Below are 17760 nucleotides of genomic sequence, written 5' to 3' on the forward strand. Positions count from 1 at the left end.
TGAGCGGAATTAGTGATCATGTGCTATCTGGTCATTATCATTAAAGACCAAGCGGACCACTAAAATGTCTGCGCTGGATCGGCAGGGTATGGGAGAGGTGGTTATTGTTTTTCTGTGCATGTATGTATTTTATATTATTATTATTATTTATATAGCGCCATTAATTCCATGGTGCTGTACATGAGAAGGGGGGTTACATACAAAGTTATAGATATCGTTAATAGTATTTAATAGCATTTGGTTCTTTTTTTTTTGTTAACTGATTACGTCTTTAAAGGGAATGTGATCTATTGTTTACATCTGATTTTTATCTATTAAGTATTAATGCGTATTTATGTATTAAGTTAAGTATATTTAACTTTTTTTTTTTTTCAATTTTCCATATAACAATCTATATAAAAAAAAAATTTAGAAATCTTGCAGTTTACACAGTGGCCACTAAGTCCAATACTAGACTCAACCTTCTTGCTCTTTACTGTCTCATTGCCATCGCAATAGGTGATGTCACAGCTCACCTCCTCCTGTAGGGTGACTGATAATACCTTTATATACAGTAAATAACACAGGATGCACCATTCACAATAGGTGATGTCACAGCTCACCTCCTCCTCCTTGACAATGAATGATAACCTCTATATACAGATGACACAGGATCCTCCATTCACAATAGGTGATGTCACAGCTCACCTCCTCCTCCTTGACAATGAATGATAACCTCTATATACAAATGACACAGGATCCTCCATTCACAATAGGTGATGTCACAGCTCACCTCCTCCTGTAGGATGACTGATAATACCTTTATATACACTAAATAACACAGGTTCCATCATTCACAATAGATGATGTCACAGCTTACTTCTTCCTCCTCTTGTACTATGACTGATAACACCTCTATATACAGTAGATAACACAGGATCCACCATTCACAATAGGTGATGTCACAGCTCACCTGTTTCCCCCCTGTATAATGACTGATAACACCTCTTTATACAGTAGATAACACAGGATCCACCATTCACAGTAGGTGATGTCACAGCTCACCCGTTTCTCCTCCTGTATAATGACTGATAACACCTCTATATACAGTAGATAACACAGGATCCACCATTCACAATAGGTGATGTCACAGCTCACCTCCTCCTCCTTCCTTCGGAACGACACTAATACAGATCAGAGCATTCCTAGAAATCTCTCCTGTAGAAATTAATTAGTTAGAGCCTGTCTGTTGCTGTTATTGCCAATGTACAGGTAGTGATATGCACAACTGAAAGGACCATTATTTAAGGGGCAGTCCAGTGAAAAAAAGTTATTATCACCTATCCAAAGAATCAGTGATAACCTATTGATCTGCGGGAACTGACCACTGGGATCCACACTGATCGGCAGAATGAGGACTTATTAACCCCGACAGGGCACCTATATCCCCGATACAATTGGGTTGGGTGCCCGTCTGCTGCTCCATTTATTCTCTATGGGGCTTCTGGAAAAATCTTGAGTGCAGTGTTTGCCAGCCCCATAGGGAATGAATGAAGTGGCAGTGAGGGATAAGTGCAACGTTCTGACGATTAGCGCACATCCCAGCTGTTGGACCGCCACCGATCAATAGGTGATAATAACTTGTTTTCACTGGACAACCCCGTTTTAAATAATAAAAAAATACCTGATTTAAACAATATTTTGTTAAAAAAATCGATTGGCCCATTGCCTATAATTTGGATCGCTTTTGAGAAAGTTTTTGAAAATGTTGGCTATCTCAGAAGAGTTGTCGGAACTCGTGAAGCCTCGAGACAATGGTGGGGGTGACAGTGTTTTGCTTACCCGTGGTCTCCTAAACAACTCTTGAAGACAATCCAAAAGTTTTGCAGTAAGAATATGATCTAACGAGCTGCAAAGAGACATCTCAGACACAACGGCACGGGTCGCCTGTGCCATGGAAGCCTAACACAACGAGCGGCCATGCTTTTCTCCCTTTGTTCTCTGTAAACATAGAAAGTTGTGTTTTGAAGTGATGCTGCATGCATTTGGCAGATGTGTAGCCCTCGAAGGCTTTTCTAAGGAACATCCTGCCCATTAATGTGAACTAACCGTGCACTTCATCTTTTGTGCTTCCCAGGCTACAATACCGTGGTTCGTATTCCAGCCGGCGCTACTAACATTGATGTGCGGCAGCACAGCTACTCAGGGAAGCCGGAAGATGACAACTACCTTGGTGAGACCACACTGTGATTGAATTCCACGGAGGATGTTAAGTACAGACTGTGTCTTAATCTTGGCAAGCCCTTCCATCCTCTCTTTAGCTACGACTGAAGTCGATCCGTGCTGACACTTTACTGGCTCATATGTACAAGTGTTATTTTAAGCGTTATTAAAGTCCCAGGAACGTCTAGTTTTCAATAAAAGGATTTCCACTTCTACCCCAATCCCCGTTTTGTTAGGTCTGCCCCCAAAAATTAGACGATCAGAAGTTGTCCTGCTTCTGAGATCCTCAGCGATCAGGTGCGATCGTCAGGAGAACGAAGCTGAAGTGCTCATTTCTCCTACAGTGCCACCACAGGGGGAAATAAAGCATTGGCAATGCAAGCGGATTGAAACAAGTGCTTACTTACCAAATCACCCGCGACCTCCTGGAGACTCATAGAAAATTAGGAAAATCTTGAAAGAGTTTGCATCAGAGAGCTGAAAACTCAAAGAAACCAGTAAAGGATTCTTGTGGGTGACGTTGGGATGCTCTGTCATGCCATTGAGCCTCGGCACCCTAGCAAAACTTTTGGGACAGGGAGATAGGACACAGAGGGTGCGTGGAACGGGCATTGATTGTGCTATAGATGTTGTTACCGGTCATCAGTACTAGAGTAAGTCTACCCTACAGATAAATTTGCAGAACCCTGGTCCAGTAAACATGTCAGTAGTCCCAAACCGGTGGATTGGAGCCGTGCAAACTACCTCTTATGACTTTTTATGATTTGTCGGTCCGGTACGATATCATCAATGCAGCGTAACTCATGCATGACATCACTCCAGTCCCACAAATCAGAAGAGGTGCTGAGGAATCCAAAAGCTCATATCTGGAGGCCGTGGACCATTGACGTAGACGCAGGACCAGGATCCTGTAAGTTGATCCCCAATTTAGGTGGAGTGATATCGGCTTGTCTGGGCGACGATCAGTTCAATGAGATGAGAGTCAAAAAGACAATGGAAAATGAAATAAGCTCCATCAGGAACAACTTCAATTTGGGGTTCCGCAGCGGGTAATCTTGTTTCTGTATCTTTGTAAAAAAAAAAAAAGTTGTAAAAAAAAAAAATGTATAGAATTAATTTTATTAAGACTGGCACCAGAGTAGATAGTCCGATAATGCCTTTGACATGCTCCACATCCTCACATTTTGCTCTAGGCATAAAACAGCATATCATTTATTTTTTCCACCGTGGAGTGTCCATTTGACTCTTTTAAGGCTTAGTAAGATTTTTACTTTTTTTACTTTTACTCTTTTATTTTTTTTCATCCTGTTCTTCCAAGAGCCATAACTTTTATATTTTTCCATCCATTTTTTTTGCAAGACACATTTTAGTTTTGAATAACACCATTCTTGGTACCATGTAATGTACTGAAAAATTGAAAAAAAAAAAAAAACACGTAGGGTAAAATGGAAAAAAATACTAAGAAGGCAATTCTGCTATTTTTTTTGTTTAATTTATTTTTACACAAGTAGGACGTTTAAATGTTGCTGTCTGTGATAAACTGTGATTGTGACTTTTAGACACAGATGCTGGCTGCAAAGCACATCAGGCGTCTGCCCAGTATGGAGCAGGTTCAGCTCCTGAGCCTGCTCTATACAACCAGCATCCGACATGTGACAAAAGATGCATGCTACTTGTCCATGTCGATAAGGGAATAAGTGGAATTTATTATCATAAAATAACCTATTGTTTAAATAAGTTATAATGATAACAATTTAGACATTTATTTTTTAATTTTTCACATTACTGTATAAAACAATCTTGCAAGTATCTGAACATACTCTAATCTGGCAAAGGTAATTGTGTTATCTCCTGTATATAGAGGTTATCTGTCATTGTACAGGAGGAGGAGGTGAGCTGTGATGCCATCTATTGTGAATGGTGGTCCCGTGTTATCTACTGTACTGTATATAGAGATATTATCAGTCATTGTACAGGCAGATGAAGAGGTGAACTGCATCATCATCTATTGTGAATGGTGGATCCTGTGTTATCTCTTATACATGGAGGTGTTTACAATCATTGTGCAGGCAGATGAGGAGGTGAGCTGTGACATCACCTATTGTGAATGGTGGATCCTTTGTTATCTACTGTATATAGAGGTGTTATCAGTCATTGTACAGGAGGAGGTGAGCTGTGACACCACTTATTGTGAATGGTGGATCCTGTGTTATCTCCTATATATAGAGGTGTTATCAGTCATTGTACAGGAGGAGGTGAGCTGTGACACCACCTTTTGTGAATGGTGGATCCTGTGTTATCTCCTGTATATAGAGGTTATCATTCATTGTAAAGGAGGAGGAGGTGAGCCGTGGCATCATCTATTGTGAATGGTGGATCCTGTGTTATCTCTTATACATGGAGGTGTTTACAATCATTGTGCAGGCAGATGAGGAGGTGAGCTGTGACATCACCTATTGTGAATGGTGGATCCTTTGTTATCTACTGTATATAGAGGTGTTATCAGTCATTGTACAGGAGGAGGTGAGCTGTGACACCACTTATTGTGAATGGTGGATCCTGTGTTATCTCCTATATATAGAGGTGTTATCAGTCATTGTACAGGAGGAGGTGAGCTGTGACACCACCTTTTGTGAATGGTGGATCCTGTGTTATCTCCTGTATATAGAGGTTATCATTCATTGTACAGGAGGAGAAGCTTAGCTGTGACATCACCTATTGTGAATGGTGGATCTCGTGTTATCTACTGTATATAGAGGTGTTATCAGTCATAGTGCAGGAGGAGGAGGTGAGCTGTGACATCACCTGTTGTCAATAATGAGCGCTGTGTCATCTACTGTATATAAATTATAACTTTCATTTTATTCCTGTCTATGATGATAATGAAACTGCTGAGAAGTCATTTGTACATAGCAGAAATTGTGAGTGTAGTATGAGGCCCAGTGGCCACTGTAGAAATTGCAAGATTTCTGACTGTTTTTCTGTAATATAGATAGATATGGAAAATAAAAAATAATCATTGTCATTTTTTTGTGTATATTTAAGATAAAAATCCTGATGTAACAATAGGTCATTATCAGTTGACACATTCCCTTTAAGAATAATGAAAAGGTGAATACACATTCCTTTTACCATTCCGTCTCTGGTAAACTATGTCTTCTATTATAAGCAGTTCTTGTATCAGCTCTCGGCTCTAAATTCAGACCATGGCTTGACAGTGAAATATAAATTGTTATTGTAAATGATGTAGGTCTGCGCTGCATCCCGCAGCTTGTGATGATGAGCCATTGTCAGCCTGCATTCTGCATCTTGTGAGGTTCTAAAAACTGGTTACACCTCGAGAAACGTCGCCGGCGCCCCGAGCTCCTCCATGATTTGTTTGTTAGGATGATCTCTATAGAAGATAGAGACTCGGCTGTCCGTCCGTACGATCAGATCCTTCAATCAGACTGACATCAGTTTTTCCCGGCTGTCTCTTGTTTTATCCTCCTGTCGCTTCGACAAGTGCCGAGAGTTGACGTTGAGCTTTTGTTGTAGTTACCCAAACGTCATGTTGTGAGAGATATACACAAAACTGTTTCCATCCAGGCTGTAAATTAGTCGGAAAATTCATTGTGTTGGAGTAAAAGATGTCATATTAAAGGAGCACTGTAAAAACAGATGGAGATACGTCACCGATTGCTTTATCAATCAGCTGTCTGTCTCACTGGTCTCCACCAATGGTCACCAGTCCATGGGTAGACTCTGTTGTTCTGGTCTACCACCTTTCTCCACTGTCTGCTTGTTCCTTTGGTGCGGTCACATGGCCACTTTTTGCTTCCTCCTCCTAGAACTTCTAAGCATGCTGACTTCATCTGTGAAAGGACCATCGTATGCCCAAATTCCTCTTCCTCAACCAATTTTCTGCTGGTTGACTTAAAAAACTCTCTACCATCATTCTCCACTTGAGTATTTTATGTTCTAAAGTTTACGTGCTACACGTTACTGATTATGGTCTGACCCTGATTATTGTCTGCCACCTACCCTGACCTTGACTACCATTTTGAACAATCAATGGTTTTTCTAAAGCCCCCGTCACACACAGCGATCTTGCTAGCGAGATCGCTGCTGAGTTACAAGTTTTATGACGCAACAGCGATCTCACCAGCGAGATCGCTCTGTGTGACACTGACCAGCCACCGGCCCCCCTGCCAGATATCGCTGATCGTCCTGGAATGGCCAGGACATTTTTTTGATCGCTGGTCTCCCGCTGGCCAGCACGCAGCGCTGTGTGTGGCAGGCGGGAGACCAGCGATCAGCGAGCAGGAGCTGGTAACCAAGGTAAACATTGGGTTTCTAAGTGCCGCGCGGCGCTTAGAAACCTGATGTGTACCTTAGTTACCAGCGCGCTGGTGCAGGGAGCTGGTAACCAAGGTACACATCAGGTTTCTAAGTGCCGAGCGCCGCTTAGAAACCCAATGTGTACCTTGGATACCAGCTCCCTGCACCAGCACGCTGGTAACTAAGCGATGTGCGTCGCTTGTTACCCTCATGTCGCTGTCCTCATCACTGGTGAAGCTGCCTGTTTGACAGCTCACCAGCGATCATGTAGCGACACACCAGCGATCCTGACAAGTTCATATCGTTGTCGGGATTGCTGGTGAGTCGCTATGTGTGACGGGGCCCTTACTCCCGTGTATCTGCCTATACTTCATGGATCTCACATCTTAATTTACGTCCACAATCAACGGTTTCTGACAGTGGGTTGTGTCCTGGAAAACCATGCAGCAAAGCCGAGAGACTAAAAGCGTTAAGAATATGGAGTTCCACGAGTCCCCACTCCTTAGTTTACCTGAAGTCAAGTCCATTGAGCCCCAAAGGTCCATTGTTTCCTGGGAGGTCTCATATAATCCACTTGGTAGGCCTGCACCCTTAAACCCCTAAACAGAGATAAGAATTTGCAACAGGGTCCCCTGGGTTGTGTCCACGAAGTATCTCCTGGTCGTATGAGTAAGCTTGAGGCAAGAACATTTGGTTGGAAGGATGAATCTTTTCCCTTGCTTTAAATACTTGATGTACCTCTACTTGTCAAAAGAAAAGAGTTCATAAATTATGTAACACTTAGTAGGACATTTCTTATGAAATATTCCGAGATTCTTCTTCTTACAGATTTTGCTTTATGATGGTTTTTAGCACCAATTTATGTTTTTGGCGTATAGTGTGTTTTTCAAGTTTTAGATGGTGATGGTATACTCATATATTCCCATTAAATGTTATGGGGATTTCAAGACTTAGAGGAAAGTTGGGGATTTTGTTGTATTTCAAGAACATTTTTATACTACTTTATGGTGAGTGTTCTGTAAACAACATTTTTCTGTAAACTAAGAAAAAGCAATATCTAAGTAAAGTCCCTCAGTCATCATCTTCTGTCCAGTTTTATGCAGCAGTTTTTTACTTCTGTCTGTTTGTGTAAATGAGACAACACTAGTAAAGGGATTTTTTGCCTCTTTCATCAAGTTTACATATGGCACCAGTGGGGTAAAAAAGAAAAAGCATATATACTCCTATAAATCATTGGCCGATCCTTTGTCCCATTGGCCATGTCTCCCACTGGTCTCTTCTCCTACTCCTCTGCTCTGAAGTGGTGGGAATGTGACCACTGCTGCCAATCAGTGACCGCAGCCATTGACTGTAACTATCAAGTGCTGCCTATACGGGATACTGGAAGAGGAGAAGGGACACGGCCAGTGTGTCAGCCTAAACTGACATTATAAACTAAAGGGATATAAAAATTATAAAGATTACACCTTTATTGTTTTAATCGCTGCCTCTCTTCTGAAAAAACATACCGTTTAATCAAATGTGCTACGTAGTAGAAATGGGCAGATTGATTTCCCGGGACGCCAGATCATGATCGACCAGGTTATCTGGGCTGGCATGACGTGATCACTGCGATATGTCATAGAGATGACTTCACACCAGCTTTTTTTAATCGCAAGTTGCTTTGAGTATGGTTGGAAGGGAAGAGATGTCCCTCCTGTCCAGTGGCCAGAGACTCCTTTACTGGCCAATGGACTGGAGTCCCGCAAATCGATCTACTCATCTCTACTAATTATGGTTCTCAGTGCACAATGGGTGTGGACAAGAGGCTCACTGCGCTGTTCTGCTTGCACTTGATCCTCCACCTTAATTAGTGATTGACAGCTTTGACTTGTCTGGACCGAGCACTGTTGCAGAAAAAGCTCAGGCATGCCAGTGCTATCAATCATCAGTGAGGGAAGTGGGTACATGCAAAACCAGTGGGTGAAGCCGCGCACTAAGCTTCTTGCCGACACCTTTGGTGCACTGAGCTTCTTGCCGACACCCTTGATGCAATAAACTTCTTGTACTCACCCTCTGTGCACTGAGCTTCTTACCCACACCCTTGGTGCACTGAGCTTCTTGCCCACACCCTTGGGGAACTGAGTTTTTTGCCCTCACCATCTGTACACAGAGCTTCTTGCCCACACCCTTGGTGCACTGAGCTTCTTGCCCATACCCTTGATGCACTGAGCTTCTTGCCAACACCCTTGGTGCACTGAGCTTCTTGCCCACACCCTTGGTGCACTGAGCTTCTTGCCGACACCCTTGATGCAATAAACTTCTTGTACTCACCCTCTGTGCACTGAGCTTCTTACCCACACCCTTGGTGCACTGAGCTTCTTGCCCACACCCTTGGGGAACTGAGTTTTTTGCCCTCACCATCTGTACACAGAGCTTCTTGCCCACACCCTTGGTGCACTGAGCTTCTTGCCCACACCCTTGATGCACTGAGCTTCTTGCCCACACCCTTGGTGCACTGAGCTTCTTGCCCACACCCTTGGTGCACTGAGCTTCTTGCCCATACCCTTGGTGCACTGAGCTTCTTGCCCACACCCTTGGTGCACTGAGCTTCTTGCCCACACCCTTGCTGCACTGAGCTTGTTGCCCACACCCTTGCTGCACTGAGCTTGTTGCCCACACCCTTGCTGCACTGAGCTTGTTGCCCACACCCTTGCTGCACTGAGCTTGTTGCCCACACCCTTGGTGCACTGAGCTTGTTGCCCACACCCTTGGTGCACTGAGCTTGTTGCCCACACCCTTGGTGCACTGAGCTTCTTGCCCACACCCTTGGTGCACTGAGCTTGTTGCCCACACCCTTGGTGCACTGAGCTTCTTGCCCTCACCCTCTGTACACTGAGCTTCTTGCCCACACCCTTGGTGCTGGAAGCTTCTTGCCCTCACCCTCTGTACACTGAGCTGTTGTGAATTCGCTTTCTGGCCTACTTCTGGCTACTAGTGAAGGTAGTGGAGCTGGTTGCATTGACAGAGGGGTCGTGAGTTCTCTTCCCGGGCTCCCTCTGGTGGTTACTGGAAGTAATGGAGCTGATCTAATTAATAGAGGCCTGCCACCTGATAATGAGGAGGATGACTGGAGATCTGGAGTTTCGGACTGGATTTAAGACAGCCGACTCCCTCTATCCCTGCTGGTGATTTTTTCCTGCCTCCTGAGGTCTTAGTTTCCAGCTCAGTCCCTGCATGCTCAGCTAAGTGTTCTTTTGCTATTGTTCACATTTGATCTAGTTTTGTCTATTTCAGTTTTGTGTGGTCAGCCAGCTCTGGCTGGGGCTGTCCTGAATTTCCATCCTTATGTTACTGCTTGTGCCAGTTTGTTTTTGTTCCTTATTAGATTGGCCTCTTTTTGCTCTGCTTTCAGAATATGCCAGAGTGCTGATATAGTGGGCGCAGTCTAGTGACTTCAGTATTTTTCTATCAGACGTGTTGGGCATTTTTTGCAGGATTTTTTGCGTGATTGCAGACAGAGTCTTTCCTTTCCTGTCCTGTCTAGTTAGTGTGGGGCCCATCGTTTGCTCAGTCTATTTTCCTACCTGCGTTTGTGTTTTCATCTTGTCTCACCGACAATATATGTTTGGGGGCTATCTATTCCTTTGGGGTCTGCTCTGGGGAAGTTTAGATTTCCCCTTTCTTGCTTTAGGCTTATTTAGTTCTCCGGCTGTGTCGAGGCGTCTAGGATCATCGTAGGTACACTCTACGGCTACTGCTAGTTGTGTGGATAGGATCAGGGGTCTGCAATCTGCTTAGTTACCAACCTCTCTGGTTTTCTGTGGCTTAGCTTGGTCATGCTTTCCTCCTCGGTGACCCAATCATAACAGAATCACCAGCCTAAACCGCAGATGCTAGGGTACTCAAAAGCAGGAGAGAATTGTAAAAAAAAAAAAGTGTCAGAATTTTTTTTTTTTTATATATATTTTCCTCTGGGGCTGTAGGAGGATTTTTTCTTTAATGGAGATTAAGCAATTGTCTGATCGTGTTGAGCAGCTCGCTGCTGAAGAGCGGGGAATTTCCGCCTATCTCGCTCAATCATCTGCTGTTGAACCAAAAATCCCTACTCCTGATGTGTTTTCTGGGGATCGGTCTAAATTTTTGAATTTTAAAAATAATTGTAAACTATTTCTTGCCTTGAAACCTAACTCATCGGGGAGCTCTGTGCAGCAGGTTAAAATTGTCATCTCCTTGCTGCGCGGCGATCCCCAGGATTGGGCTTTTTCTCTGACACCTGGAGTTCCTATTCTGACTAATGTGGACCCATTTTTTTCAAGCCTTGGGATTGTTGTATGATTAACCTAATGCTATTGATGAAGCTGAGAAAACCCTATTGGCATTGAACCAGGGTCAGGATTCTGCAGAGTTATACTGTCAAAAATTCGGAAAGTGGGCGGTCCTTACTACATGGAATGACGGTGCCTTAGCAGCGCTCTTTTGGAAGGGTTTGGCAGAAACCGTAAAAGATGTTATGATGGGATTTCCTGTTCCCTCTGGTCTTGATGATTCTATGTCATTAGCCATTCAAGTTGATCGGCATTTACGTGAACGTAAAACTACATGAGAGGCGTTGCTGCCTTTTGAGCAAACGTCTGAACCTATACAATGTGATAGGGTTTTGTCTAGGGCGCAACAACAGGAGTTCAGAAGGCGTAAAAAGCTGTGTTTTTTTCTTTGGAGACACCTCTCATACTATTTCCGTCTGCCCTAAACGAGAAAAACGTTTTGCACACATATTTGCTGTGGTCAGTGTACAACCTAAGTTCCTTTTGGCAATTACTCTGATCTGCTTCTTGTCTACATTTTCCCTTAAGGCTTTTGTAGATTCAGGAGCAGCTTTGAATCTGATGGATTTAGACTTTGCTAAACGTTGTGGTTTTCCCATGATACCTCTGCGGACTCCTATCCCTTTGAGGGGTATTGATGCTACTCCTTTGGCGGAGAATAAACCCCAGTTTTGGACCCAGGTGATAATGTGGGTCGCCCCGGACGACTAAGGAAATTGTAAATTTTTGGTGTTGCATAATTAGCATGATACTATTGTTCTGGGTTTTCCCTGGTTGCAAACTCATATTCCTGTTTTGGATTGGAAATCTGTGCCTGTGGTGAGTTGGGGTTGTTAGTGTGTTCTTAGTGACACTCCTGTTTTCTCCACCTTTCCCCAGTCTCATGATATTCCTGATTATTTGGCTGATTTTTCTGATGTATTGTAAATTTCCCAAGGGTCGGCTCTTCAACTTATTGGTACCCGAACATGATGCTATGCGATCCTATATCAAGGCGTCGTTGGAGAAGGGTCATATTAGACCATCCTCTTCACCTTTAGGTGCTGGGTTTTTTTTTTTTGTGGCCAAGGAAGATGGTTCATTAAGGCCTTGTATTGACTATCGTTCCCTTAACAACAAAATCACTGTTAAATATCAGTACCCGTTACCCCTGATTTCTGATTTATTTTCCAGAGTTAAAAGTGCCTGCTGGTTTACCAAGCTTGACCTCAGGGGGGCATATACTCTTATTCGCATCAAGCACGGGGATGAATGGAAGACGGCGTTTAATACTCTGGAGGGACATTTTGAGTACCTGGTGATGCCTTTTGGGCTCACTAATGCCCCTTCTGTCTTCCAATCTTTTATGAACGATATTTTCCGGGACTTTGTGGATAAGTTTTTGATAATTTATCTGGATGATATTTTGATCTTTTCCAGTGATTGGGATTCTCATGTGGAACATGTCCGGACTGTGTTCCGGATTTTGAGCGAAAATTCCCTGTATGTTAAGGGATCAAAGTGCCTCTTTGGTGTACAGAGGATTTCATTTTTGGGATTTATTTTGTCCCCATCGGATAATGAAATGGACCCGGCCAAGGTACAGGCCATTTATGATTGGGTTCAGCCCACTTCTTTGAAGGCTCTCCAGAAGTTTTTGAGTTTTGCTAATTTCTATCGTAAATTTATATGTAATTTTTCTGGTGTTGTCAAACCACTGACTGATCTGACCAAAAAGGGCGCAGATGTGGTGAATTGGTCTCCAGAGGCAGTCTCGGCATTTCAGGAGCTTAAGCGGAGATTCACTTCTGCTCCGGTTCTACGGCAACTTGATGTCTCACTCCCATTTCTGGTGGAGGTAGATGCTTCTGAGATTGGGGCAGGAGCTGTTTTGTCCCAAAAAGATCCGGTGACTTCTAAAATAAATCCCTGTGCCTTCTTTTCTCGAAAATTCTCCCCATCTGAACATAACCATGATGTGGGGAATCGGGAATTGTTGGCCATGAAATGGGCATTTGTTGAGTGGAGACATTGGTTGGAGGGAGCTAGACATCAAGTTGTGGTCCTCACCGACCACAATAATTTGATTTATCTTGACTTGGCCAAATGCTTGAATCCTAGACAGGCTAGGTGGGCCTTGTTTTTCACGCGTTTTAATTTTGTGGTCTCTTTTCTTCCGGGCACTAAGAATATTAAGGCGGACGCCCTTTCTAGGAGTTTCTTTGCAGATTCTCTTATTGTGACCGAGCCTACTACCATTCTAAATGAGGGGGTAGTTCTTTCCGCCATCTCACCCGATTTGAGACGTGCCCTGGAGTAATTTCAGGAGGACAAACCTGAACGTTGCCCTATGGGAAAATTGTATGTTCCTGACCAGTGGAGGAAGAGAGTAATGTCTGAAATTCATTGCTCCGCGTTGGCTGGTCATCCAGGTATTTTTGGTACCAGAGATTTGGTTAGTCGGTCTTTTTGGTGGCCTGCCTTATCTCATGATGTCAGGAATTTTGTGCAGTCCTGTGGGACTTGTTCTCGGTCTAAACCCTGTTCTCATACTAGAGGGTTGTTGATGCCCCTGCCGGTGCCCAAGATGCCGTGGATTCATATCTCAATGGATTTTATTTCTGATCTTCCTGTCTCTCAGAGAATGACTGTTATCTGGGTGATTTGTGATAGATTTTCTAAGATGATTCATCTTGTACCACTCCCAAAGTTGCCATTTTCTTCAGAGTTGGTGCCCCTGTTTTTACAACAGGTGGTTCGGTTGCATGGGATTCCTGAGAACATTGTGTCGGACAGAGGAGTCCAGTTTGTTTCCAGATTTTGGAGAGCTTTTTGTTCCAAACTGGGAATTCAGTTATCTTTCTCCTCTGCATTTCATCCTCAGAAAAATGGGCAGACTGAGAGAACAAACCAGACTTTGGAGTCCTATTTGAGATGTTTTATATCTGCTGATCAGGATGACTGAGTCTCATTTTTGCCCTTGGCCGAATTCGCGCTAAACAATAGAGCTAGTTCTGCGACTTTGATGTCGCCTTTTTTCTGTAACTTTGGGTTTCATCCTCGATTTTCTTCAGGGCAAGTGGAATCTTCGACCTGCACAAGTGTGGACACTGTGGTAGAGAGAATGCAGCAGATTTGGGGCTAAGTGGTGGATAAGTTGTCCCTCTCTCAGGAAAAAGCCCAACGGTTTTCCAACCGGCATAGGACCATTGGTCCCCGGTTTAAAGTGGGTGATATGGTTTGGTTGTCATCAAAGAATATTCCTATGAAGGTTGCGTCTCCAAAGTTCAAGCCAAGATTCATTGGACCTTAAAAGATTTTGGAGATTCTTAATCCTGTTTCTTTTCGATTGGCTCTTCCAGTTACGTTTAAGATCCATAACGTGTTTCATAAATCTCTGTTGAAGAGGTTTGTGGAGCCAGTAGTTCCTATGGCGGTGCCTCCTGACCCTGTATTGGTTAAAGGCAATGTGGAATATGAAGTAGAGAAAATATTGGATTCTCGTTTGGCTAGACGGAGACTCCAGTACTTGGTCAAATGGAAGGGTTATGGCCAGGAGGATAATTCTTGGGTCTCTGCTTCTGACATTCATGCCGATAGATTGGTTTGTGCTTTTCACCGGGCCCATCCTGATCGGCCTGGTGGCGTAGATGAGGGTTCGGTGACCCCTCCACAAGGGGGGGGGTACTGTTGTGTATTCGTTTTCTGGCCTACCTCTGGTTACTAGTGAAGGTAGTGGTGCTGGTTGTATTGACGGCGGGGTCGCGAGTTCTCTTCCCGGGCTCCCTCTGGTGGTTACTGGAGGTAATGGAGCTGATCTAATTAACAGAGGCCTGCCACCTGACAATGAGGAGGATGACTGGAGATCTGGAGTTTCTGACTGGATTTAAGACAGCCGACTCCCTCTATCCCTGCTGGTGATTTTTTCCTGCCTCCTGAGGTCTTAGTTTCCAGCTCAGTCCCTGCATGCTCAGCTAAGTGTTCTTTTGCTATTGTTCACATTTGAACTGGTTTTGTCTGCTTCAATTTTGTGTGGTCAGCCAGCTCCGGCTGGGGCTGTGCTGAATTTCCATCCTTATGTTACTGCTTGTGGCAGTTTGTTTTTGTCCCTTATTAGATTGGCCTCTTTTTGCTCTGCTTTCAGAATATGCCAGAGTGCTGATATAGTGGGCGCAGTCTAGTGACTTCAGTATTTTTCTATCAGACGTGTTGGGCATTTTTTGCAGGATTTTTTGCGTGATTGCAGACAGAGTCTTTCCTTTCCTGTCCTGTCTAGTTAGTGTGGGCCCCATCGTGTGCTCAGTCTATTTTCCTACCTGCGTTTGTGTTTTCATCTTGTCTCACCGACAATATATGTTTGGGGGCTATCTATTCCTTTGGGGTCTGCTCTGGGGAAGTTTAGATTTCCCCTTTCTTGCTTTAGGCTTATTTAGTTCTCCGGCTGTGTCGAGGCGTCTAGGATCATCGTAGGTACGCTCTACGGCTACTGCTAGTTGTGTGGATAGGATCAGGGGTCTGCAATCTGCTTAGTTACCAACCTCTCTGGTTTTCTGTGGCTTAGCTTGGTCATGCTTTCCTCCTCAGTGACCCAATCATAACATTGAGCTTCTTGCCCACACCCTTGGTGCAGTAAGCTTCTTGCCCACACCCTTGGTGCACTGAACTTGTTGCCCACACCATTGGTGCAGTAAGCTTCTTTCTCACACCCTTGGTGCACTGAGCTTCTTGCCCACACCCTTGGTGCACTGAGCTTCTTGCCAACACCCTTGGTGCGCTTAGCTTCTTGCCAACACCCTTGGTACACTGAGCTTCTTGCCCACACCCTTGGTGCACTGAGCTTCTTGCCCACACCCTTGGTGCACTGAGCTTCTTGCCCATACCCTTGGTGCATTGAGCTTGTTGCCCACACCCTTGGTGCACTGAGCTTCTTGCCCTCACCCTCTGTACACAGCTTCTTTCCCACACCCTTGGTGCAGTAAGCTTCTTGCTCCCACTCTTGGTGCACCGAATACCAAAATCGGCATTATTGATTAAATTAGTTTCTGCAAAACGGACGCAGGAATTTCGACCAGTAATGGTTCAATTTTGATAGGGACTAAATCCCCTGCAAGGCTTTGTGCTTAGTTTATACTCTCAGTTTTGTCTGACAGACTCCCTTTAAACAACCTGGATATAATAAACCTGATTACCTGGTCTTTGATTCCTCACTGTTATCTGCACACTTTTGATTCAAAAGCTTCTCCAGTCTGTAATATCGCTATCTTTGTGCAGTAATGCATTCCTTGAAGTTGTCTTTATGAATAAGAAATCAATGTGAACTGTACTATTTGCAAACAGTGCACTAGGGAGGCATCTAGCATGGAGCCTTGAATAGCTCTCAAATTAATCAGCACAACCTAGGCCCCTGAACCCAAGAAAGAGGCTTTTTCATCTTCGCCTTCTCACCGAACAATGAATAAAATAAAGTTTTGTCACTGCCGCCGAGCGCTTGTAGAGATCTGCTATTTATACGCTGACTATATAGATGCAAATGGGAAAAGTGTGCGCGCATATGCTTATTTCACAGCTCAGTGACTGTGTGTGACCGTGTGACTTCACCGTTGTTTTGTGAGGTCAGAGCAGGAATTTAACATTGTGTCAGGTCTAAAGAGCAAACGTTTACTCCTTGGTGGAAGTGGCCGCCCATGTTGAGGAGGAAAAACTTCCCTTGTAAAGAATGAGAAAGTCATTGTCTAAAGGAGTTTTTGGAATTTACGTTCTTTTGGGGTAGGAAAGTTTTGATCTTGGTGAGAAGTCAAAATCCAAGCCCTATAAGGCCACTCACTATATTCTGGTACTTGTATCAAAGACCTCAAATAACTTCAAGATATATGATGAGAAATTGTGCGGTTGGTAACATCTAAACCTAGACGTTAGATCGCGGACATTTGTTTATCTGCCATCTGTCTGCCCCGTTCACCCCATAAGGTCAGTTTCACACATCCGATATTGACCGTTGGGACTAGCTTTCGTTCTTCTGAACCAAACTCAACAGTCTCATGTATGTCTGTACTTGGACCTTGAATACTGACCTAACTGTGCGTACTTGGTTAAATCAAGCATGCATATGCTAAAGAGGTATATCTTGCAACAGGATCGGGCCTGATGAAATTGGTGGATTTGGTCTACTCTGATCTAATGTGTATGGCCTTCATTACACACTCAGGCTCAAATTCTAATGTTTGGTTTTCATTCCATGTACATAGTGGTATACAAGGTAAGGTAAGGCTATCCGGTTGAAGAGAAGACTAAAGGTACTATAGACCATCAATAGTTATGGAACATCAGCTTATCCTTCCAACCCCCTGTAAGGGGTTCACGATCTCTGGCAACAGGTTGAGATAGGCACAGGCTCAAAGTTTTTGCTGCAAAAGATTTGGATTTATTGCAGTCCACAAATCTTCACCCAAACCAAAAAGAAACAGCCCTTCTCCTACAAAATGGTGTAACATAAAATAATCAGTGTCACAGACGTACGAGCTCTAACATTTTTATAAAGGTCTCCACATAAATCTGCACAGGATCACTGGTCCTTCCACCTTCACTCACAGACCCTGAATGTGGAAGATGAACTGCCTTAAATAGGCTGTCTCAAGACCTGGAACTGGAGGTATGGATACAGCCAGTCCCACCCAGCTCCTCTGGTCATTCCTAAAGCCTGGACCCAAAATTTGGGCTCATTAAAAAACCTCTCAGCACTATTTGTGCTGGATCCAGCTTCCTTGGATCCTACATCACCGATGCCAGCCACCTTTGCGACACATACCTCCCATCCAAGACTTTGTCCGGTGACAACCTTACAACCTCATAACCTAAGAATCCATTTGACGCTGGCTGGACTAGCTTTCAGAGTCTCAGGGATATCATGGTTTTTACCCTTAACTCTCACTACAAGGTGTGGACATTGCATCCA

At 43.9% G+C, this 17760-nt stretch overlaps 1 protein-coding gene across 1 annotated transcript in view; it reads left to right on the forward strand.

The window, feature by feature from the left end:
- ADAMTS9 (ADAM metallopeptidase with thrombospondin type 1 motif 9) overlaps window positions 1-17760 on the forward strand; it is a 256075-nt gene that overhangs the window by 114330 nt on the left and 123985 nt on the right. Inside the window, exon 16 of the mRNA XM_073569764.1 lies at window positions 2117-2212. Within this exon, the coding sequence (XP_073425865.1) occupies window positions 2117-2212 (96 nt within the window). The remainder of the gene's footprint in view (window positions 1-2116; window positions 2213-17760) is intronic.

Source organism: Dendrobates tinctorius, unplaced genomic scaffold (assembly GCF_039654945.1).
Source record: "Dendrobates tinctorius isolate UK_male_01 unplaced genomic scaffold, ASM3965494v1 ptg000027l, whole genome shotgun sequence".
NCBI lineage: Eukaryota > Metazoa > Chordata > Amphibia > Anura > Dendrobatidae > Dendrobates > Dendrobates tinctorius.